This window comes from Podarcis pityusensis (assembly GCF_964106645.2).
Source record: "Podarcis pityusensis genome assembly, chromosome: 15".
In the NCBI taxonomy this organism is placed as follows: domain Eukaryota; kingdom Metazoa; phylum Chordata; class Lepidosauria; order Squamata; family Lacertidae; genus Podarcis; species Podarcis pityusensis.
Window position 1 is genome coordinate 23,531,184 of NC_138040.1, and position 25,465 is coordinate 23,556,648.

Below are 25,465 nucleotides of genomic sequence, written 5' to 3' on the forward strand. Positions count from 1 at the left end.
TTCTCAGTTCACTGCTTTTTGAGAAGTCATCTTTCACTTCTTCTATCTCCCAGCTTTCCTGCCCATCCAGCTTCCTAACACGTGCATGATTTTCAGAACCAAGCTATCTTCCCCATTCCCTCCTACCCCTCTGCTCTTTAGTCCTTGTCCAAACTTCTCAAGTGTTTGCTTTTTCTTATGGAAGCTGCACCACCAAAAGTGTATCTGCAGTGCACACTCTTCACTAGCCAATGCCCCACTGTCTGAGCACTAGCCAAGCTGAGTCTTAATAGAGAAAAAATACAAATCCATTTGAAGTATTCGATACAATCCATGGACTCCCCACCACCATATTTCCTCTTTCCTGAGCATCCAGGGAGGGGCCCTGAATAGGAAGCAAGGTCACCCTGTGCCATAGGAAGCAAGGTCACCCTGTGACAAGATAACCTCCAAATTAACGAGTTAAGCTTATCTTCAAAGCAATCCTGTCTTAGTTTAGGAAGCCCGGCTTCAGGAAAACCCAGATGGCAGCACCTGCATCAGTTTATCTTAAGTAAAATGTCGTTACAACTGTGTAGTCAGGAGAAAAATGCAGTGCACAATCTCCCAAGACAACAGAATCCAGAAAAACGCATCGCTAGAAAAGCATAACTGAGCTCCAATTAGCAATTACAATGCAAGTAAATAGCAGAGTTTTGTATGGATGTTGTGTGGCGGCTGGGAAAAGCAGGAAGGTTTCAATTCCTTCAACAGTCCCAGAGATTTGGGTGTAGAGGCAAGCAATCCACAAAACAGAAATATATAAATCCATAGTTGGAGGGAAGAGGATAAACTAGGCACAAGAACTTTAAACTACCGTTTGTCGGGGGGACAGGCACAATGCATGGCACAGATGCTGGCCATGAAACATGTGGCACTTTATTCAGTCAGATTTGAACTCAAGTCATGGAAGGGGAAGATGGGGGGGGGGGGGGGACAATTAAATATGCAACAATAGCCAGAAGTGAAAAATTCAGAGCCAATAAAGACCCTATCCAGCTTTCTCCTCTGACATTTCAACTAGGGTTTTCATGCTCCCTTCTCAAAGCAAGAGATAATTGTGATTATTTTTCTGTGAATGTTTATTATTATTATGATTACTATTATTATTACTCTTAGGAGTAGCAATAGTAAACTATGTTTTTAATGTTGTACACTGCCCCGGGATCTTTAGAAAAAGGATCACTTATACAGTTCAGCATGAACAGTTTTGTGCTGAAACTCTCCTAGTTTGAAGGATTACACTGAATCTCATGGAACTGGCAGAAGAGTCCTCTGTTTGCTGGGGCGGAGTGTTCTGTGCCTGAGAAGCAAAAGACAAGTCAGAAATGTTGCATTCTTTTGTGACTGTTGCGTGCTCTCTATAAGCTGAGAATAGATCTGATAGCCTCAGATGTCAGAAAGGGAGGTTCTTTATCATGGAATTGCCAAATCAGTGCAGACAGACAGGATCACTGGTCCACCAGGCTATTAGTCTACTCCAGGAATGTGAACTTGAATCTGCTGGATTCAACAAAATACCATAGTCAAATGTTTGGGTTCCTTTAAGCTTATTTACTGGCATTTGAATGCTTTAATTTTCTATTTCCCAGATTCCAAAAAAACAAACAAACCCAACAAAACCTCTTTTTTAAAATGAGCAATATTTTGTTCCAGAAACATACCACCTTATCAGCTAATTAATAAGAGCTATTTTACAAACATACAATACATCTGGATAATTAGAACAATAAATTCTTTTTTTCTTAAACATTCAAACATGATCAGTTAAAAATACAAGGTATTAAGAGGATTTCTTTTTTTCTTTTTTTTGCATTTTGCTTTTCAAATTCCAGATTGTTCCTGTGTTCCTTAAAAGTAAAACCGGTTAAAAGGAGTACATGATTGTATAGTGAACAAATAAAATACATTTTTAGTAGGAAGGAAGTTTCGAAACAACTCTTTTTTTGTTTTGTTTTTTAATTCTTAAAGAGCAGTGTAGTGTTCTGGCTGCAGTATGCCTTTTGGAGACCATTGGCTTATCAGCTGGCATCTGGGGACGGAGGGAGGAGGAGGACTGAAGGATCTCTTTGAAATGGGGACAGCAGGGGGTCAAATCCATCCATCAGATGCAAGATGCACCAATATTCCAGATGAGAACAACACAAAGAGCAAACACCAACAACTTCCTCTACCTCAAAAAGAGCTTTCTATCAAGTTGGAACATTTATGCTTAGACAACCATGGAAGAGTCCAAGAAGCCAGGGCCACAGCTGTTCTCAAGCTTTGGTTGTCAAGAATCAAGGGTCCCTATTGCCCAGGAATTACCTCTGCCCACCCCCACTCCAGGAATTGGTCACACAAGTACTGTATGCCCGATGTCCGCAAGTGCCACCTAGCAACCCCATTCCTTGCATGTTTAAATGGTAGGTTAACAGCAGGTGGCAGCGTCAAACCAGGCGACTGGGCCCAGGACCGCCGTGCTAAAAACTCTGCACAGAAGACTCAGTACTGTTTCCTCCTCCCTTACTACAGGCATTTACACAGTGATGTTTGATCTACACACCAAGCAGAATGAGGGGAGGATGAAGAAGCAGAGCCCTGGGATGTGAGTAGCCCTCCTGCTCCTTCCCAGGGACCAAAGGATTATTTATCTATCCCACTGCTCACAAATCATTCTCAACTCTGTCAGAAAGTGTTTTAAAAAATGAATATGTGAATGTATCTTCTTGCTGAAGTCCAAGGCAAGAATACCATCTTGCTTGTCACAATGAGCGAAAAGACACAGTTTCAGTTTATATCTTTACAAGTTATTAACTGCAAATTATTAAAAGCCAAATTATTAACTGCACTGTAATCAGAGTGATTGCTTCCCAACTAAGAGAGCCAGTGTGGTGTAGTGGTTAAGAGCGGTAGACTCGTAATCTGGTGAACCAGGTTTGCGTCTCCGCTCCTCCACATGCCGCTGCTGGGTGACCTTGGGCTAGTCACACTTCTCTGAAGTCTCTCAGCCCCACTCACCTCACAGAGTGTTTGTTGAGGGGGAGGAAGGGAAAGGAGAATGTTGGCCGCTTTGAGACTCCTTAAAGGGAGTGAAAGGCGGGATATCAAATCCAAACTCTTCATCATCATCATCATCATCATCATCATCTATATTGCTGCAGGCAAAGTGCCAAATTGGACCGGGGACCATATTTTACAATATTCCACCCACCTACAGTGCAAAGAAAGAATGGTCTGCAAGTTTTAAAAAATAAACTCAACAAGGTACAGGCATAGATAGTGCCTTGGAGAAAACATTAAAAATATCAACACACGGTGGGGAGGGGGAGAGAAACTGTCTACCAGGCCCTCAGATGTGGCAGTTAAGAGTTGATTTATCACAAGAATTGGAGTTAATGTTACTAAAAGCAGATAAAAGCAAAAGCACTGCAAACAGAGACGACTGCTTTGGCCCTTCTGTTTTTACTGGAAAATTTGAGTGCTATATAAAGAAATCCCAACTTTCATCTAAGGCTTTCCACTGCTTGTGCTCTCAGACAGCCCAGAAGGAAAAAAATAAACCCAAAGAAATGAACAAACAGTCCAGTCTACCACTCTTGGAATTGTACCCACTCATTCTGCTTCATGTGTAGACCAGGTCCAAATGATGCAAAAGCAGGCTGTGCAGGAAGTTGACATCAGGATCAAGGCCTTTGCCTTTTGAATCCCCCACCCCCTGCAATAATCTTGTTCTATAAATCCAGGTTAAACACAAAAAAGTACAGTGGAGCCAACATAATGTTATCTTATCCATGAAATATTCCATTACTTCTTTTTTCAGCCTGTGGTTTTGTTTTGTTTTTCATTTTGCAAGGGAGGAGGAAAGGAGAGAGAAAAGGCTGTGCCATACTACTGTCCAGTCTAAAGAAAGGAATGTTCACAGCCAGACATGAAGGACAGGAAAGGATTCTTTGGTTGGAATTTTTCATGGCTATTCTAGTACATTTAAAAAAGGGGGGGGGGACCACACACACCCAAAACCAATGGGAATCCCCGCAAAGTGCATTTTAGTGTTGACCCTCTTCACAAAAATGGATCTGTGCCTGGGGTCTGTTGTACAGTAGACATGCTAGGGAGTTAAGACATCCCCAGTGATTTTAGGATACTGTGTTGGGAGCAATGGACAATCCCCATTTCTCACCACCTTCTCTTTCTTATAAGCTGAATAATGCCCTTAACAGGAGATTGCATAATATGGCATAAGAACAAGCCTGGGAAACACACAAAACCAAACACCTCCAAAAGGACAGGAGCACAGTACTGTTTCACTTCCCAGGGTGGGGGGAAAGAGATGGTCACATCCTCTAAGGATGGCTAAGAACTCTTCAGGCTTTGCCACAAAGCCTGCATTTGCCTTGCATGCCCTCCTTTCTCAGGTTGATCCTCAGGAGATTTTGGCAACCTGACCCAGAGGCATATTGTAAATATGCTGAAGCAATATATTGCCAGACACCTCTGCAGGTCAAATCTATAGTAGAAGTGCTACAGCAGACAATAATCTTGGGACTCCTGCCACAGAATGCAGCGAAGAGACCGGCAACAACAATCTGCAGTGGAAATCTGAACTCTCCACTGCTCAAAAGCTACTCATGCTAGGGAGAAGTCCATGTTGTGAGTGTGATTTCTTGATCGTCCTAGACATGGGCTGTGGAAAGGGAATGTAAAAGTGTTGCTAGCATGATGTTACATAGCTAAGAGGTAAAAAAGAGGGGCTATTTAAAATCTGAAAAGGTCCATGTTTATCTTCCATACTCAGGCACACCTAGTTTTCCTAATGCCAAGAGGTGGCAAAATAGAAGTTTTACATGGAAAACAATGTGAAATTATAGAATCAAGCAGTTATGAAATGGGAACAAGCAGATCCACGAGGCACTCAGAACGGCACTGATAAAAGGAAGATCGTGCAGATATGGAAGGAGACCCTTTGGTTTTGGGGTACTTTCTGCCACTGAAGAGGGATGGCAATCCGTACAGCTTGCTTCTGGAAAATCTTATCTCCCCTCTTGACAGACATCAGTTCATGGTTTCAAAATGTTGGCGGTTGGAGGGAAGGGGAGGTTTTTAAAATTTGTCCTTGCACAGCCTGCCCATTTTTAGTACTACTATTCCGCCTGCTAAGGGAAGAAGAGGTTTGTGTTTCGCATGACTGGGAAATAACAAGCGTTTTGATTCTCTGCCATTATAGCTACAGGGAAAATGTGTCTCTGTGTTAATGGAGCAGGCAGTATGACCTTCACGCTGGAAGGAGGGGGAGAAAACAAAAGAAAAAGAAAAATTCTCCACACTTCGCAGCACATTCAACATGAGGAACACAAGTTACGGGGATTTCTAGAGTTCGGCACATTTAGATCTGAGTTGCCCCCCCCCCCCCAAAAAGGCCAGGATTTGGGAACCTGGGGGGGGGGGGGAGACCAGCCACTTGCAATGAAAGGAAGAAGCTGCATCCTGAACAGTCTGTCTCATGGAGGTAGCACCCAGCCTTGTACCACTTCCGGTAACCAGTCTGGAATGTCCAGTGTTTTTACGTATGTGCTGTGAGCCTTCAATTTCCATTTTTAGACAGGGTTCAGTTTCAAAACACAAGGATGTCAGAATTCCTATTAGGAAAAATACTGCAGAGCTGCTCCCATGGAGGCTTCTGAGCTAACCAGTGTGATTTCAGAGCACTTTGGCACAAACAGTGCAAAAAACAAAACAAAACCCCACCACCCCAAACCAATCCCATTCTCCCTCCACATGCAATGGCCAACAAAGCACACCTCTGGGTGTCGAACATACCTGGGATTTTACTCAGAAGTACCTGTGGCTAACTCCAGTGGTAGAAGATGCTCAAACCAGGAGTGACTTAGCAGGCACATTCTTTGCCCCACCTCACTGCTTTCAGAGGGAATTCAAAGCCAAGGTAAAAATCCCAAGCCTTTCATCTCCTTGTCAAAGCACTACATGCCATTGCAAGGATAGCCCAAAGGCTGCCAACCTTTCCAAGTGCCTGGTTGTGTACAGCATGGCATACCGTCACTGCACAGGGGGCGGGGGACCATTGCAGGCGAAGCTCTTTTGAGCAGTGGACTGGTTGCTGGCAGAATCCAATCCAGTGAAAAGTCAAGACACGCTCTCACACACAAGCAGCCCTGAATGTGGGTCCAGGAGCATAGGGATGTTGGGGCCTAATAAAATACAAATTAAAGTGTGCTTTCAGTACATGGAATGAAGTCAAATAAATACATTGATTTTTTTTTTTGTATATGTCTAAATACATTTTTATATATCCTACACCCAAAGCTTTATACATTTGGTTTCTTCTTTTTGTTCCTCTCTTTCCTCTTGTTTGGAATCAAAAAGAATTACTGGTAGCAAAGGAGGAGAAAAAAAATCACCACCTCTCCCTGACAAGCTAGTGCAGAGGCCTAAAAGGAAACCATCCTCCACCCCAACCCCCCCAGTTCCCACTCTGCTGCACATAGATGGTCCACGGAAAGAGCCCTCATGCTGCAAGAGTCCAGGCAGAAGCCGACAGGTGCCAATGCGAGGCTGATGCTTCCATCCAACCTCCGAGAAGCTTGACTAACTTTTATCTAAAAAGAAAGAAAGAAAGAAGTAGAACACAGTATTATAAAGTAGCAGCCGAGAACTATGATCTTATGCACAGGTGTTTCTATCGCAGGTGCACAATCCCTGCTCTGGTGCTTTACGGAGATGCATCTCTGCACTAAACAGTTATATGTGAGCCAAAGACAAAACACAAACAATTATTTCCATTTGTCTGCTCCCTGAGGCTGCAAAAAGAACATGAGGTGTTGAGATGGAAGATACATCCACTGTATTAACTAACGCTAATAGAGGAGAGGGGTAAAAGTGCCTATAGAATTGTACGCTTCTTAAGAGATCTCCTATCTACAAATAGGAGGCTACAAAAATGTCATAAGAATGAACATATTACACTGGGTGGGGCAGGTCAGCTTGTAAATTATGACCATTGGAACATGGAAAAATAACTCTGAAATAAGCTATCAGCAGATCTTCTGTTGGGCCCTTAGAACTATCACATTATTAGTGGACTGAGTGCTGAGCAGCAAGGAAGGGAGCACCTCCTATACCAAACAATCCACTAAGAGAAAGGTGCACAATGTCAGCAAACCCAGGTATTGAATTAGAATGTTTTATAGCCAGCAACTTTTCCTGAAAATTCATGAGCTGCAGTGAAAGCTCTAAAAACTTTTGCAAGAAAGATTAACAACTGTTTCCCCTTGTGTTTCTGTTTAGAAGGTGCCCAGGGAATGGGGAAGGCATACCTGAGTGCTCATCTGTGGGGGCTGTTCCAGCCAGCCTTTGTTGAAGAAGAGTAGCATAGTTCTCCTCCACTTCCTGGAAGATACAACCCAACACACATTTGATCTGTGGCTCACTTGCAGACAGGCAATCAGATCAGACTCACTGAAACTGTGTCCATGCCAAGTTCTGGAACAGATTCAGTCCTCTATCACTGAGAACTCCAGTGATGAGAGAACCTCTCCTATTCTTTCAAGCTATTACTTGTTTTCTCTCCAGATATGGAAAAGGTCTTGCAGGTTTGGCAGCAGCTGAAAACAGCAGCCCATCAAGGACAGAAGGGCAATGCCTCAGAAGAGAGAAATGCCATTTTTACACCATAGGAACACCACTCATCCCAATTTAGCAGCTCTTTGGCACTGGCCTGTTTGCCTTCTGTATATCTTCCTGAAGCAACTCTCACACAATCATTACTGTGCTAGCAAAACTCTGCACTTTCTAGCATCTTGAAGGTGAAAAGTCACTGAGCACATTTCCCAGATGGAGAAGAGACACAGGAAGACTCTCAAGTCAAATCCCATGTTGCATTTTCACATGTCCACCTCACGCTCCATGAAAGTTCCTGTCTTATTCAGAAGGACCACATTCCTAGTAATCTGTGAGCAGAGTATCTTTGAGCCACAGTGCAAAGCTGACAAGGAAGGAAGTCTGACTTATAAATACAGATGTACATCCTAAGCCCATGGCATCACTCACAGGAGCAATCATGTGTCTGGAAAAATGAAACATATTAATTGCTCCACCTTATCCATCTGTGGTGCAGCAGGAAGCCAAGCCTAAGTCTGATGAAGCAAAGGCTGAATTCTCTCATCACTGGACTCTATCTTGCAATGTTTTGTCTTTATTCAGGTTGGTGCCAGGATAAAAAAACAGATTGTAGAGAATAAGCCCTTAAACCCTTATTTTATTTATTTCATAATATGTGTACACCGCTTGATTATTTAAAAAAATCAATGCGATTTACAAAGAAAGATTTACATGATGCACAATACTCTTTGGTTTCTTAGGACTGTTAAAAAGTTGCAAGAGCCGGATAATTATGAAAAATGCTGGGTAGAAATTAAGAGAGACTTAGATAGTTGGTCAAAATTGAAACTTTCTTTGTTAGGCCGAATTGCTGCTATCAAGATGAATGTATTGCCAAGGATGTTGTTTTTATTTCAAACACTTCAGGTTTTGGACAAAACGGAGTGCTTTCAGAAGTGGCAGAGAGACATTTCTAAGTTTGTCTGGCAGGGCAAAAAGCCCAGAATTAAGTTTAAGATATTAACCGATGCAAAACAAAGAGGGGGCTTTGCCCTGCCAGACTTAAAGTTGTACTATGAAGCCGCAGCGTTCTGCTGGCTAAAAGACTGGCTACTTCTTGAAGACACTGATGTGTTAGATTTGGAAGGGTTTAACAATGCCTTTGGATGGCATGCATATTTATGGTATGACAAGGTTAAAGCAAATAAGGCCTTTAAGAACCATATTGTCAGAAAATCATTGTTTAATGTCTGGACAAAATATAAAGACTTGCTGGAAAATAAAACACCAAGGTGGCTTTCACCTTTGGAAGCCAAGGCCCGAAAAAGACCCAATATGGAGGCTAAATGGCCAAAATATTGGGAAATACTAGAAAAGGATGGAGACAATTGGAAATTGCAGAGTTTGGAGAAAATGAAAGACAAAGTGCGAGATTGGTTACATTACGCTCAGATTAAAGAAGTTTTTAAAAATGATAAGAAACTAGGGTTCCAGGTGGAGAAATCGAAATTAGAAACAGAATTGCTAGAACCAAAGATTAAGGTACTTTCAAGGATGTATAACTTGCTGTTGAAATGGAATACACAAGACGAAACGGTTAAATCGGCTATGATAAGGTGGGCACAGGACATTGGGCATAATATCATGTTTGAGGACTGGGAGAGGTTGTGGAGTAATGGATTGAAATTTACTGCATGTAACGCTCTGAAAGAAAATGTAATGAAAATGATTTATAGATGGTATATGACCCCAGTCAAACTTGCCAAAATTTACCACCTGTCTGATAATAAGTGTTGGAAATGCAAAGAGTGTGAGGGAACGTTCTTCCACCTCTGGTGGACTTGCCCTAAAGTGAAGGCGTTCTGGGAAATGATTTATAATGAACTGAAAAAGGTATTTAAATATACCTTCACTAAGAAACCAGAGGCTTTCCTTTTGGGTATTGTCGGCCAAGGGGTGGCAAAGAAGGACCAGACATTTTTTATGTATGCAACAACAGCAGCAAGGATACTTCTCGCAAAACATTGGAAAACTCAAGATCTACCCACACTGGAAGAATGGCAGATACAACTGATAGACTACATGGAACTGGCTGAAATGACCGGCAGAATCCGTGACCTGGGAGAAGAGAGGATTGAGGAGGACTGGAAGAAATTTAAGAACTATTTACAAAAGTATTGTAATTTGAGTGAATGCTAAATAAGATGCTAGATCAAAATAACTGAGCACCACTAAATTTAGAAGTTTTTAAGAAAATAAGTAAGACTGTGAAATTTAGCTCCTTCTGAGAATTATAAGATTATGAAATATAGAAGGGATATAAGAATTTAAATAAGATGATAAATTGCTGACAAAATGTTATAACGATGAAAGTGGGAGCGGGAGATGTGAGGAAGTCCAAAGAAAATGTGAAAATATGTTAAGATCAATGTTATATTGTTTATTATGTTTATTTTTATTGTAAAACCTAATAAATTGCTTTAAAAAAAAAAATAAAAAGTTGCAAGAGCCATCCAGTTGGTTGTAAGGAACTGGCCTGCCTCTGACAGCACTGCCCTAGTCCTGGTTCCGTCATGTAACAACCAGCCCTTCTTCCCAAGGTGCTGCATTGTCTTCACATCTTTTCCCCTACTTTGATTCCTGTACTTTCATTTCACTGTGGCCAAATCCCTAGCTTGTTAACTTTAGATCTAAAGTGTCCCTGTCTCTCTTTGAGCCTCTAAGATACAGAGAAGTTCTCACCTGAAACTGTGGCTTTTGACACACTCGTTTCAGTAAATGGAAACTGATCTTAGCCTCTAGATTTTCTGCTCCAACCCCCGCCTCCTTGCTGCCTGAGATTTTGAATGATACCTCACAATACTGGATCCTAAAATCACTCTTTCCCTTCATTCACAGTCCCCACATGAAGCCTTCTCTTTCTCCAGGATTACCTTAAGGTTTTCATTTCTTTCCCTTTGAAAAATTCAACTGAACTGAACTCTCCTGGTCATGGAACAAAATTCACCACCAATCTCAATTTGAAAAGCTACAGTGAAAATCAGTGAAGAAAATAAAACAAATACAAATCCTCAGCATGCCTTGTTCCCCAGGAAGCCTTTTTGTTCCCAATTCCCCACTTTCTACATGTTTTTTAGAAAAAAGAAATGCAGCCAAATTTACACAAGAACACACTGTACCTTTAAGTGTTCAAGGTTGGCTTCTATCTTCTGGATGTAATGCATTATCAGGGCACAAGACTCCACAGAGAAGGGAGGCCTTAGTACACCTGAGCAGGATTCCTTAGCAGCTTCCCAGTGGGAGGCCATTAATTCCTCTGCAAATGCCAAACTTCCTCCGTCTGTCCGGGTGTCTTGCAGAGATGGTGGTGGTTGGTGGGCAGAGTCCATTGTGCTGTTGCCTGCAGTGCACTGTAGAACCAGCGAAGTTACCTCCTCATCTGTGGAGCTCTCCTGTACTGTGCCATATCCGTCAAGGATCAAATAATTTCCTGTGAAGACAACATCTTAACACTAATGCTTCCAGATAAGAGCAGCTCATCTAAGATGGCAGCAACAATACTGTATGTGCCTGCCCCTAACACCTGTGCATGCCATGCAAGTAAGAAATTGGTGTAACCTTAGCAAAAAATGTCAAGATGCATTCAGTACGTGACTGGACTCAAACCTCTCTGGAGGTTCTTCTCCCTAATCTCAGGTGCTTTGGGTTAAACTGTGGTGAAACAGGAATTCATAGTAAGAAAGTTACCCCATCTCTCCTGTGGCTCCTGACACGAACCTGGATTTGTGAATATGAACCCTCTGCAGAATTCTTCTGCCAAAGTCAGTATTTGCAGCCAAGAACACATCATTTTAAGTTTTGTGAAGGTAGGTAGAGGTGCTCACACACTTGCCACCTTACAAATTTCTTCCAGTCCTTGAATGGTTGATGATGTGGGCCCCCTGCCACCCCCCCAAAAAAGAATTGATGTACTGGGAGGTATCTTCCCACAGGGTTTTTAGGTTAAGGTTATATGCATTCTCACAACCAGTGAGATACAGTGGATGCACACATCTTCCTTCACAATGATATGTGCCATCAGAACTGACGTCTTAAGAGCTCTGCCCAAATTATAGCAATATTTCATTTCAGCCTTACATATCTGCGGGATTTATTCACCTGAGATCCGCAACTGCACCTCTTCTTCCTCCTTCCTTTCCGCCACTTCACCCTCTGATTGGTTCTCATCGCTGTGGGCTTCACGAGCATCAAAAAAGTGCTCTCCACCATCCTCAGAACCTATCACTTCAGGCTCGGTGGTTGGGGTATCTGGGTTTGTGCTCAAAGGGTCCATTAACTGACTGCTGTTTGACACAGTGTCCCCTGGTTGCATGAATTCACTTGAAGTCCGATGACTGCAACAAGGTCCAAAATTATTTGTTCCCATGCCAGAGGGTGTCCTACTGGCCCCAGAAAGGGATGTCTTGTCATTGTCCGAGTACTGTAGTCCTCTCTGGACACAACTCTCCACTTGGGTCCTCTGACAAACTGTCCTATGCCTGGCAAAACGCTGCCAGCCTTCGGGAGACTCCTTTTCAGACATGCCCAGCTGCTCCATTAGCAATTTCTTCAATAAGCCCACTGAAAAGGAACATAAAATCATCACAGATCTTGCAGGTCATCTCCTGCGACTGAAATTAACCTTTGCACATAAATGATACGTTAAAGACGGGTGCTCCTGAGAAGGCACGAACTCAGCAGCCAGCTCCTTTTCTCTTTTTAGAGAAGGTGAAAGATATAAGACATGTCAGGAGACAATAATCTAAAGACTGGCATGTTATCTGAATGCAGCCATGTGCATCTCTATGTCAAGGCAACAGCTGCCAGCTCCTCCACAAATCTCATCCCATTTCCCAGCCTAGGTAGAGTGGTACTTTTCTGAGACACCTGGAGCACAGCAGCCATATCCCTTGCCTTTCATTTGTTCTCATGCTCTAGGCCTGGTTTTATCAGAAAGCACATTTTGGTGGTTGAGCCTCACCTTCCTGACACCTCTCAAAGACATAAGGCATGGTTGAGTAGGCAAAATATTTTATCAACCCATCATTTATCCCTGTGTGTGTATATCTTGACCAACTGGCAATCTAGGAAGTGGAGAAAATTACCTGGTGCTTTTAAAACATACAAAGTTTTTTTAACAGGGAGCACGCTCCCTGTGGAATGCCCTCCCTTCAGATGTCAAGGAGATAAAGAATTACACAACTTTTAGAAGAGATCTGAAGGCAGCCCAGTATCAGGTTTTTAACGCTTGATGTTTTCATTATGTTTTTAGACATGCTGTAAGACAAACTGTAATAATAATATAATATAATATAATATAATATAATATAATATAATATAATATAATAATATAATATAATATTTGTTTATATTATATTATATTATATTATATTATATTATATTATATTATACCACCAATTCACCAACCTAATGATGGTACCAAAGAGCCATTTCATTTTAAAAGGTATTTTACCAAAACACATAATCAGCCAGCACCTAGCTCTTTTCTGTCATATTTGGCTCTCTCTCTCCTAAAAAGGGTAGATGATGCTCATTTAGCTCAAGAGGCAATGGACAGCAGTTGAGTACCATCAAATCCACCATTCACTTACTCTTGGGCCCCACACATCCTCAGCTACTTACAATTTCTTAGTGCATCCAATGCCCATCGCTCTTCTGAACTTTGGAACAAGTGCTCTGGACTTGTGTGACTGTAGTGCTCAGAGGCCTCTTTGATCAGCAACTCTGCTGCTGGTTTTTCTCCAAACTGCCTGTCTGCCTCCAGGAGCTCCTCCTCTTCCAGCTTCTCAGACATTGCTGCTGAAGGAGACTGAACCTTCGTCATCAGAGGAGACTCCAGTCCCATATCTTTATCTAACAAACAAACCACCAAAATCAATGCAAACTCAAAACTGCTTAAAATACTTTATTTAAATTTCTATCTCTCTTAGCCTATAGCTTTAGGAAGGCTATAACAAAATACAAACATTGCTATTAAACATGCTAAATGCATGCATGCTTCTAGTCCTGGAGATGGGGACAAAAGACAGTAAAGTATAAATAGATACAGTACATTGGGCTATTAAGAGACACAAACCTGGAAGGAATAAATGGACCATGGCTCAAAAGTGACTTTTGTGCCATGTGCACATCTAACACTTGAAACACAATTCACAATAAAGAAAACCTTGGATTTGCCATAAACCATTAACGGTATAAAGGTAACGCACGCCACAGTGGTGGGACCCAGTACCAAGCATGTAACTTTTACCTGGACTCTGCATGCTGCTATCAGGAGTAGCTTGTTCTTCCTTTAATTTCTGCTGGTCTTCCTCCTCATGATCTTCCCTGCAAACCAAAGAGAGAAAACAAATCAACCACATAAAAAGTGGTATCACCATCCACAACTTCTTTCTTTCTTTCTTTCTTTTTCTTTCTTTCTTTCTTTCTTTCTTTCTTTCTTTCTTTCTTTCTTTCTTTCTTTCTTTCTTTCTTCTAGAGCCTACCCAGTTATAATGTATGGAGTTTGAAAAGCAATACTAAAACCAGAGTGTGTGTGCCTGTGTGTATGTACACAAGCAAACACACAACTTACTCGCATGGCCCAGACGGCGGAAATGGAATTACGCTTCTACCTCGTCCAACTTTCACTGTTCCTGCCATCCGTGCTATGAGGTCCTGCCACCTGTAGATAAGTAAAAAAAGAACTAGTGTAAAACATGATGCCCAAGAAAAAGAAGTGTGCCGAGTTTTAGCAAAACTGCTAACTGATTCTTCCTGCAGCTCTTCCTCACATCTTTCTAATACACAGGGAAAAGAGGTTTCAGTGCTGCTCACAACTCTTTTAACCTATCATTTCAGTTTGCCCCCGTCGGCTTAAATTTACCTTTGCCAGTTCCTTGCATACATTTATTTCCTTCTCTTAGGGTCGCTGTGTGAGCAGAAGCAATAAATGACTGTTCAGTATGGAGAGAGGGAAAAACAGCTTAAAAACAAGAAGCCTTGTCTCTGCAATGGCCAGGTAGCTAAGATTGCACAAGGTCTCCATCACAATCACACAAACCCACGAAAGGAAATTCTTTATTGCTGAAGCACATGGTGCTTTGCTGTACATGTACTCAGTCATCAAAAAGAAAAAAGTGGCTACTGGATGAGGGCTGAAGGGACCCAGAGCAGGGAGGGAAGCTGATGTGAGAAATCCCAGCAGCAAAGCACTGAAAAGGGGGAAATTGGTGACAAAGCACAGCATGTAGCTATTCTGGTTTCCCTAAATGTTTAAGGTATGTGCAATGACAAAAAATGCATAAAAACTAACTGATCCTGCCACATCTATCAGTGGATACCCAGAAACCAAACACCAAAGCCCTAAGAAATGTACAAATGCAGCAATGGGAGAAAGAAAAAGAAAGAAAGAAAGAAAGAAAGAAAGAGGTTAAGAGAAGTCAGGAAAGGCAACCCCTGGCAAAGGAGAAATAAGTTGTTCTGTCCCACCTTCAGCATCCCATTTACATTTTTTTAAAAAAATAATCTGCTAAGAAACTAACAACCACTGCTTCCACGCTAGCTAAAGAAAAGCTCCATAATGTGCAGTCTGCTTGGAAAATGCAAACTACTTCCAGCAATGTAACATTTTACTAAGAAAAACTAGTCAGATTATTTGGCAACTGATGAATAAAGCGTTTATGCTGAACACCAGAAAACATTGCAACCTATTAAATATGCAGAGAATCACTGCAGAAACTATCCCCAAACATACACCTCTAACTCCTGCACTTAGAACTTAATAGCCCATTTGAGATTCCAAGTAGGTGAACAAAAACACACAGACAAAACGTGTCAGGCTGCTGAGATCTTTAGGTACACAGAAGAAGTCATTTTAATTGCACATTGCCTGTAGGAAAGACAGACTTGCAGATTTCTCTTTCTGCAGAAAACTTTTCAAATTTATAATTAATGCTCCTCATGCCTTTTCAAAACATTTGCAGTGTGCACAGGAAGATGCTGCAGAAGATGCCATTTAAACTCTAAATCCTCTGTTACAGTCACCAAATATGTCTAGTGTGCAAGAGCAACCGCTAAATATGCCATTCAGGATTAACTATTGAGTGGGAAGAAACATTATCAATTAGGGAAAGAAATTCAAGGCACATCCCAAGACATGCAACACAAAAGGCCCATTTGGGCCACTTGCATGAATAATTTTAATCTCTGGCATAACCTGTATGACCTCTATCAGGAGAGATGGGGGAGTGCAACCCTGCTGGTCTCCTTGGCAGCTCGACAGTTTTTGATGCTGCTGCTCGTTGTATTCGTCTGGAATGACTCAGGGAGGCAGGAGTTGGAGGTACTTCATTATAGTGGTTCTACCACTCCTTTATGCAGGGTCACTACAAGAAAGTGGTACTAGGAGATTGTTGCTTGGCTTCATGGCTTTTGGGCTGTGGGAATCCACATGGTTCCATTCTGTGTTCTATGCTATTTAGCATCTATATGAAACCACTGAAAGTTGTCATCTGGGGATTTGAAGCACAATGCGATTGGTATGCTGATGACACACAGCTCTATCTCTTCCATCCCATCTGAATCAGGAGAGGCTGTGCAGGTGTTGGACCAGGGTCTGAAGGTAGTGAATGGCTGGGTGGAGGCTTATAAACTGAGGCTGAATTCTGGTAAGATGGATGTGATGTAGGTGGGTGGTTCCTGTGTCTGGGAATTAGGTGTACAACCTGTCCTGAGAGAAGATGCACTTCCCCTGAAGGAAGAGCTTCATAGCCTGGCAGTAGCCCTGGATTCCAACTTTTCATTTGTCACTCAAGTGCATTCTGTGGCTAGGAAAGCTTAGACATATTTGCCAGCTGCAGCTTTCCCTAGATCTGGATAACTTGCCCTCCGTTGTCCATTCTCTGGTGCCTTCCCACTTGGACTACAGTAAACAGCTATGTGTGGTGCTGCCCTTGAAGACAATCCAATGGGAGCAGCAAGTTTAGAATGCAGCTACTAGGCTGGTAAGTGGGTAGCCTGATGGATGAATTCTGCACTGGCTGCAAGTGAGCTACTGGGCCAAATTCAATATGTTATTCCTAGCATATAAATCCCTAAATGGCTGGGGACCAAAGTACCAATGTTAGAAACTGAGATATGAAAGCTAGGAGCTAAATGGCACCTTAAACTTAGATTATGGCCACTGCAACAGAGTGTCTAGGCACACTTTTTTATAACAAGAATACAAAGCTGAAAATGAATGAGCTGCAGCTAAAATCTTATGTTCATTTTTCACATGGTCTAGTCCTCATCTGAAGACTGCAAAAAAAATAAATTAAAAAAGCCATACTTCTCCTGCCCGCCCCCTTAATATTCTTGTGATGGTCCCTTCTCCAGTCTTCAGAGAGTGGCTGGAAGTCAGGAGACTGAAAAAGGTCCTCCTTTTCTTCCAGCAGTGGCAGTTTTAATCTGAAATCTTAGGTGCAGTACTGCACCCAGAGCACAGAAACTACTCACATTAATGAAATTCCCTGTTGCAAAACGTGCCTAGAACAATGGGAGTTTTGAACACTGCAAAATACCTAAAATATTGGGGAAAGTACTAACCATCATTTTGGACCAAATGATCAGCATGCGAGGCTTTGTTGGTGGGTTACTCAGTTGGCAGTGACCCCTGAGAGGAACTTATTAGCAGCAGTTCCCCACTTGTAGAATGCCCTCCCTAGTGAGATGTGTCTGTTTCCTTCATTACTGACTTTCAGGAGAAAATTTAAAATATTCCTCTTTGCCCAAACATTTGGCAGCTGAAACACACTGTTCTTGGCACCCATGAGATCACTGGTTAAGAATGTTTTTACAAATGTTTTTAAATTGTGTTTAGTAGTAGGGTTTTGTTTTTTGTAATGTTTTGCCATTGCTGCTTCTGCTGCCCTGGGCTTGCCCGGGAGGAAGGGCAAGATAAAAATCAAAGAAATAATAATAAAACAAGTAACATGGGAAAGAAAATTCTGAAAGCAAAGCTGTGGCCTGTTGACATAACTGTTCTGCAATGTTAGTTCCCCCTCCACCTTTGGGATATGCTTCAAAGGTGTTAATTAGTGGCTGAAAGAGCAGTCCTCTGTGAAAACAGGATTTGAGTCAGGAGAAAGGAGCCTTGTAAATAACAGCCGAGCTATCATCTCTCATGCTACATAGAGGTGAGTTCAGAAACAGAAAGTATGAGAAAGTATTCAATTAGAGAAACTGGCAGCAACCTCCCACTCACCCACCCCAACCACATTATAGGCTGCATTGTATGGTACTGTTAGGCGGATGGAACATAATTGACATAGCATTCAACACATGGTGGTGATTTCAGCTACTTAAATTTGCTTCAGGAAATATATTTGATAATAACAGAGTTAGGCTTTTTAAATGCATATAAATATGATCTTGTAAAATTGTACTGTAATATAATGGATTCTTCTGAGAAGATTACAGTAAAATAAGCAGACAGTATATAATTCACTGAAACAATGAAACAACAACAAAGCAAACAACGACCAGGGAATTACCAAAGACGAGGAGCAAAATTTATGAGATGCCCTCAATTTCCCCCTGTCTTAAGATAGTATGCATGTATGTATGTATTTAAATCAGTATGGCATAGTCACTTCTGGAATCCCTGAACTTCTAAACAAACTCTTAATTAAAACACCATGCAGAAAGAGGAAATGACAATTTTCTGCTATACAAGACTTGAGGACTATTAAAACAAACAGCAAGAGGTTTGGATCACTGCCAACTCCCTGAAACTGACAAATTTTCTAAGAGTCTCCCTTCTCTCTCTTAGCTGTAGCAGTTTTAAAGAAAAGGTGGGGACATGCCAAGACTTCAAAATTTCTATAAGCAGCCTAGACCACTTTTGCCCAGAAAAAAGCTGTTCCTTTTAACCTTGCATAATTTACTGCAGGGCACAAAATGCAGCAGAAACAGCAAATTGGGCAGTTTCATCAAGACTTCTAGCTTGAAGATTGTACCCTGCACCCTGCTTTTGAGTCAATTGAGACAGAAGTCCTAGAAGACCACAAAGCAAGAAGATGGCATTTATACTAGCTCATTTATTTTAGGAAAAAAGAAACAGGTTGTCCAACATTATATCTCACTGAAAGCAAGCATCATATCTCTCTATTTGAATCATTACTAAATGTAACCAGATACAAGGTATTCAACCATCTAGGTTTGGAGGTGTTGCTGACTTAAGCTTACAACCAAGGCCAGCTCTACAGATGGTTAAGCTATGTAGGCTCCAAAGCTGTAGACCAGTTGAATCCCTCTAAGTATATGCCCCATTCTTCCTAGCTGGAGAGGAGTTTAGAGCATTAACCCAGAGGCTGTAAAGAGGGGGAAATCAGGAATTCTAAAAACAACTATACTACTTTGAGTGGGAAGCTGCTTCATAGATCTGGAACACAAGATTTATCTCCCTCCTTAGAAAATGATAAGCACACTGCATTGGCGATGACTGCCAAGCTCACTTACACAGTCTTTTCAGAAACCGTCTGTGCCACCAATTCATATATCTGGGCTCCATTCTCTGACATGGAGATGACAAAGAAGGCTTTGTTATCTGGGGGGAAATACAGAACAAGTTAAATCTGATGGCATCTTGTCTTGTTTTGTTTTACATAGAAATCAGGAGGCATGTACTGTAGCTAGGGCTGGGGAGGAGAACTCACACAAAGAACTGCATGAATACAGGATGGGATTTCATTTCTAGTGCTCAAAAATTGATGGCAAAGCAATGTTACTGCTCCCTATATTGACTTCTTGAATTCCCAAGAAGAAATATTACTGGAGTGTCTGCTCTGTTCAAATCTGCAGGGTGGTTATACACTGAGTGCACACTGGTGTTTAATCCAGTTATGTTATTTCCAACAAAAACAATAACACCATAGTATTGTCTGGCCATACTGTCTGAAACAATACATTTGAACAGAGACTGTTCCTCCCGGTATGAACAAAGCAGACACACTCTAAACCAACTGATGAACAACAATAAGCACATATAAGTTGCAGTCATGCATCGTAAATTAATGCAATTAACAAACAAATCTAGGACCCAGGGGTGTCAAGTTTCTAGAAAGTATGGTAAACTGGACAGAAAGTTGGGCTTGCACCTGGAAGAATGAGCTTCAAGTCTGATATTTACCATGGATTCATTATGTGGCCTTGGAAAATAATAAACAGGGAATACCAGTGACCTACTCACATCATTACTGTGAGGACAGAAAACTAAAGGAGTGCTTTGGGAAGTAAATGTCGGAGCTACCTAAATGATACAACACAGTAGATGTAGCTAACAGCAAAGTTGTTCCAAGCTTAGGCAGGCATACTTTGGCAAAGTTTCAAAAGCAGAATGAGATAACATTAGGCTCATCCCAACAGACACAACCTTGCTTCAAGGCACTGATTGTGGGGAACACGGAGAGGGGGGAAACGTTCTCATACAATTTCCCTGTGCCGTTCAGGCTTGATCCAGTTACAAGGATGCATAAGCAGACTGTAATCAGATCTGCAGCTCTAGTTCAGTGTAGACTCATTTTTTCCACCTGAGCAATGGCTATCTTCCTGAAACCATCTTTCTTCTGCCACCATCTGGCCCTCGGAGCTGCACTAACCTGTGGCCACCTGGCGAACCAGCACCGTATTCAGTTTGATGACAGGGCTGAATATATGCTTGCACTCTGCAGCAGAAGCCAGGATCTTGCTGTGACATCTCAGCACCAGTCTATCATCTTGCTTCTGTAAAAGCACCAGAATATCCTCCAACAGCAGCGTGTAGAGATCTGCAGTGGGTTATAAGGGCAGTCAGGAATGGGTTACTGATCACTCTCTGTGGCACATAGACGGCAAACCCACGCAGAGACAATAATCAGCAGTGTGCTCTCTCAGCAAGGCATGCAAATAATTCACCTTGGAATTACAAAGGGGATTGAATCATCTTGCATATCACTGCTGTGTCCTTGCATAATCTTAATGATCCTCCAACCCATTCCAAAATGCCCAGAAATAGCTTAATCAGCTTCAAAGAACCCTACATACATTATTGTTAGTAGCTAACTTGTGCAGGTGCACCTCCTAATTTTCCCCTTCTACTTAAAAATCTCACAAAAAGCCTGTCAACATGATATACAGGATTACCAATTGTCTTGTCCCGATTCACCTTCCACGTCAGAGGCCCTTCATGGATCATCTTCTTCTTGGTTAAATCCAAATTCTGTCAACATAATACAGAGCAAAAAAGCACCATTCACAGGAGGTTCACCAATACTGACTGGAGGACTCCATAGTGGAAATCTTTCTATGACAGTTGAACATTAATAGCGTGAAAATGAAAGGCAGTACCCAATTAAAAGGCTGGAGGGGCCAATTTCACCTTAAGTATAGCCCCAAGCAACTCAAAACCCTGGGGCACCTCAAAGACTATTCAGATAAATTGTAACAAGAGCCTTCATGAGCTAGAGTTCACTTTGCCAGATGCAGGACTTCTTGAATATTTTGATATCAGATAGTTAACGTTTAGAATTCCTATGCCTACCTATCAAATTCTAGTGTAACGACTGGAGTGGAAAGGTTTCCTTAGTCTGTACAAAGGCTCCATTCACCAAAAATGACAAACCATGACTTTCAGTTACAGAAGCAGTTGTAACCACTGGGCTTCCACATTTCCTCCTTCCACTACATTACAAGAAGGGAGCTTTTGCTTCTAGCTTATGGAAAACCATAATTTGTTCTTCTGGCCACATGCAGCAAACTATGGTTTGTCATAAACTAGCAGTATATGCAGCAAACTATGGTTTGCCATAAACTAGAAGTATAAGTTTCTAATCTTCTCCCTTTATGCCCAAACAGGGGAGGGAAGGACAATGAACCCAAGGCTCTGCTCTAGTCATTTTCATAACAAACAAAGGACAGTCAGTAGAACCATCTATTTGGGGGCCCTATCATCTTTCCTCATATCACAAATCTGCAAATTAAACTGCTGATTCACCAAACTTCCATAGCCCACCCTTGGTCCTATGAATATGACAGACTATAAATCAAAAGCACGAAAATGAACCAACAGGGGTTACAAATATATAGGTACTTGCAAGGTCATGTAAGTTCTCAATGCCTGTAACGCACCTGAAAGTTTCCAATACTGAGACGTTATGCATGTAAAATAGAATTTTTATGAGCCCTTCCTTTCTGACCTTTCAAGCACTGCCATCACAAACCTAACATTTCATGATCACCTTGAATTTTTTATATCAGTTTACAGTTTGTAGTACTTTTCTGGTAGAATTTTAAACTTCATGGTATTACAAGCTACTGAATGATAGACTCTGAATTTCATGACATGCATGAACCTAAGTAATTCCGAGATTCTTAGAAATGCACAATTAAAGAAACATATTCCTGGAGAATACTTATAGGAATTTTTATAACGGCAGGCTTGGTGCATGTGCATGCCTGCACATGTATATCCCACAGTGCAAGTCAGCTGACTGGCTTAAAAGTTACTTAATTCATTAAAGTGCTGCTGGTCTTTTATGGGTTAGAAAAAGGCACTTGATCAGATGAAACTTCATGCCTTCATTTTTGTCAATACAATGCATAGCAAACAGATCTCTGTGTTTTAACTTGCAAACTACTGGTGGGCCTTGTAGCATTGACTGATATTAAATCATCCCCTTCCCTACTCTTCACTAAGAGATTCCATATTGGGCAGGTAATAAATGTCAAAAACCAATTATTGTCAGCTAACACAAAAACTCTATGCTCCTTTGGAAAGAAAGGTGGGTTAGAAATTTAATAATAAATAAATAAATAAAATAAAATAAAATATAGAAGTCTAATAGAGCTTACAAAATGAGGAGCAGCAAGAAGCTGAAAGTCTAAAGACTTTACAGGAGAAAAACAATAGTAAGTAATAACTCCAGGGAATATGCAGCTTCATGCAAGATGCAAGCACCACCACCAGTACATTCCATAGGCTACAAATATTGTATGTGGTGACATTGGAGGTGGAGCTGGTGGCAAAAGGATCTAAGAATATATTAAAAGCTGATGAAATTGACAGGGCTCGTCTCACAATGTTTCCACTCACTCTGAATTCATCCAGCATAGGGCCCTCCAACTGCTTCAAGTAGGACAAATCAAGACGGCGCTGGTAGTCTTCCAAATGCTATACATGAAAGAGAAAATTAAGCCAATTACATTGGCGTGACTTAATGGCTGCATCCAGGCAACAGCACTTGATATCAAATTGGGATCCCTTTAGGAGGACAGTTGCACATATGTTGTCTCCATCCTCTTGCTATGGATATTACACACCACGGCAGCACCCCTCCGTCTTATCTTCTCCAGACCCAGACCCATGGACCTCCCCCTTCATCTCACCTGCTTATTTTCTGCTTCTTTGACAGCTTGGTTCACATAATTGAGGATCTGCCGACAGTGATCTGCTGCTTTCTTCACTTTCTCTTTCTCCCCAGGTTGTTCTAGAAATGAAACAGGGATCAAGACAGTTGTCTCCAGAGAATAGCACACAAACGTATATGTAGAAGCTGTCACATTCTACTTGACTCAATTAGCAATACAAAAAAGAGAGCATTATGCTGAGTGTGTATATAATATTCTCTGATTACTATGCCTCCTTCTCATGTTACAACTTAAAAGATCTAGAAGTGTGACAAAAAGTCACTGCTGTATTTCCTAACATATCATTAGCACACATCATGTACATTGTTGGCGTCAAGTGAGAGCTGTATACTGTATAGCTCACTCTCAAGAATCTCAACTCTGCTATTAGGACAAGCTGTGAACAACACACATCATCTGTTATTGACATGAGAAAAGGAGTGCGTCTCTGGGGGTGAAGTCAAATGTTAAGTTCTGAAGCCTCTCTCATGAATAAGTATAGCTGCAATGTAGCAGAGGTTTAGGATCAGTTTTCCTTTTCCTAAGATGGGCTACCTTTACAGATTGATGAGCCCCCATAAAAGTATTACATAGTATTACACAGATGCACTTTTAACCAAAATTTAGCAAGGTTCTGTTGCATGCATGCTACAGCAATTAAGAATATAGAAAGGCAGCAACAGCAATGACAAAACAAAGCACTCATAGTTGTTCCATCCCGAGTAAACTCACAGGGATGCTTTACAATTATTTCAGCAGAATTTAATAATTTTTGCATTACATTTTTATTGACCAAGGGAAAGTAGTTTACCTCCCCAATTCAGAGAAAGACATTTGACACTTGAAAGAGGAAACGTGGCAATACGTTAGGGGCAGGGACTGACGGTACTGAATAGAGTGAGTCATGGTTGTCAGGTTCCTTTTGAAACCCAAATTGTTCTTTTGCAACTGCTGAAGTCCCAACCACTCACTAATTGAAAGAGCTATATGGTACCTGTGTACTTTGCAATGTTATCCAGCAGAAGGGGATATTTGGTCAGCCTCTGCATCTCAGTGGGAATTATATCTTTCAGCTGCAGTCGGCGACAGAGTGGATTGCTCTCAGCATCCTAAATTTAAACAGCATAATAACAGCATTTGTCATTTTTATTAAGGCCATAATTACCTGAATGTGTACTGTCTATTCATCATATAAATGTCTTGCTGGCTCACATTTTTGGCAATTAAATACAAGTCAAGGAACGCTAAGATTTATCAGACAGACAACACAGCCCTGTTGTACTGGGCAATTATATAGAGGAAAGGCTCATCACAAAAACTGGTGGTGGCTTCCTTCCCTCATTACTTCATATGGACCTGATATCATCGGCAATCAATCTCAGTCACCGACTTAAAGAGGAGCCATCTTAAGTCTTTAGTGCCATGGAGAAAATGCACAACACGTTTTTCAGAACTCCCACTGCTTCCAAATTGCCAGACATTCCAACCAATGTGAAAAGGCTTTTCCTCAGTAATGGATGGCATAAACCCCACCACATCTCCCCTCATTGCTCAACAAGGAGTGCTGCGCTTACTCTAGTTTAAGATAACTAACATTTCACACTTCTAAGAGCTTCTTGTGAAGTCCTACTTTGGGAACTGAGAACTTAACTGCCTGCAGACTAGATGTGTGGACAGTCTTCAAGTCCATCTAAAGGGGTCATGCCATCTCATGCACTTGACGTGGAGCAGTGCAAGCTGGGTAATAATAATAATAGTAATTTATTATTTATACCCCGCCGATCTGGCTGGGTCACCCCAGCCACTCTGGGTGGCTTCCAACAAAACACTAAAATACAATAACCTATTAAACATTAAAAGCTTCCCTAAACACAGCCTCTGACTTGCTGAGCTCACCAAAGGAATGTCTTGGATATCTTCTAGTTCACTGTACTATATAGACCAACTCCCATTTGGTCTGAAATGGGAGATTGGTGTATTCCACGCAGCATTTAGGATTAAGATTCTTCTACCAAAGATGGTAGTAAAAAAAAAAAAAATTTAAAAATCCACATTGGTTTTTCCTAATCTACAACGTGTACCGGTCCTCTAGCAGGTATAAGCTAGATTTATACCAAACAAAATTACCTGGACAAAAGTCTGGAAGCGAGAGTCCTTTTTCTGCCGTGACTTGATCACCTCCAGAGCAAAGGGCTGGTTGCTACAGAAAGTGCCAGTGGCTTGTTTCATTTTCTCCTCCCCTGCTCCACTGAACTGAGACAAGAAACCAAGGGAACCAAATGTAGCAAAGCACAAAGCAAGAAAGGTCATATAATAACATAAAGACTAGCATGCCCTGTTATTCTGTTAACAAAGGAGATGTTGTCAAAAATGTATCCAAAATAGG

General features: G+C 41.5%; 1 protein-coding gene across 4 annotated transcripts in view; it reads right to left on the minus strand.

Moving 5' to 3' along the window:
- Nucleotides 1-1,551: 1,551 nt before the first annotated feature.
- ARHGEF12 (Rho guanine nucleotide exchange factor 12) overlaps nt 1,552-25,465 on the minus strand; it is an 87,751-nt gene continuing 63,837 nt past the window's right edge. For all 4 annotated transcript variants that reach the window (XM_080983374.1, XM_080983375.1, XM_080983373.1 and 1 more), the window contains 14 exons: nt 25,207-25,332; nt 24,074-24,188; nt 23,059-23,159; nt 22,766-22,843; nt 20,818-20,893; nt 20,295-20,462; nt 19,156-19,243; nt 14,249-14,338; nt 13,925-14,001; nt 13,297-13,527; nt 11,773-12,234; nt 10,794-11,104; nt 7,332-7,404; nt 1,552-6,614 (listed from right to left, as the gene is read on the minus strand). In XM_080983374.1, the coding sequence (XP_080839500.1) occupies nt 6,604-6,614; nt 7,332-7,404; nt 10,794-11,104; nt 11,773-12,234; nt 13,297-13,527; nt 13,925-14,001; nt 14,249-14,338; nt 19,156-19,243; nt 20,295-20,462; nt 20,818-20,893; nt 22,766-22,843; nt 23,059-23,159; nt 24,074-24,188; nt 25,207-25,332 (2,007 nt within the window). In that variant the 3' untranslated portion in view covers nt 1,552-6,603. The remainder of the gene's footprint in view (nt 6,615-7,331; nt 7,405-10,793; nt 11,105-11,772; nt 12,235-13,296; nt 13,528-13,924; nt 14,002-14,248; nt 14,339-19,155; nt 19,244-20,294; nt 20,463-20,817; nt 20,894-22,765; nt 22,844-23,058; nt 23,160-24,073; nt 24,189-25,206; nt 25,333-25,465) is intronic.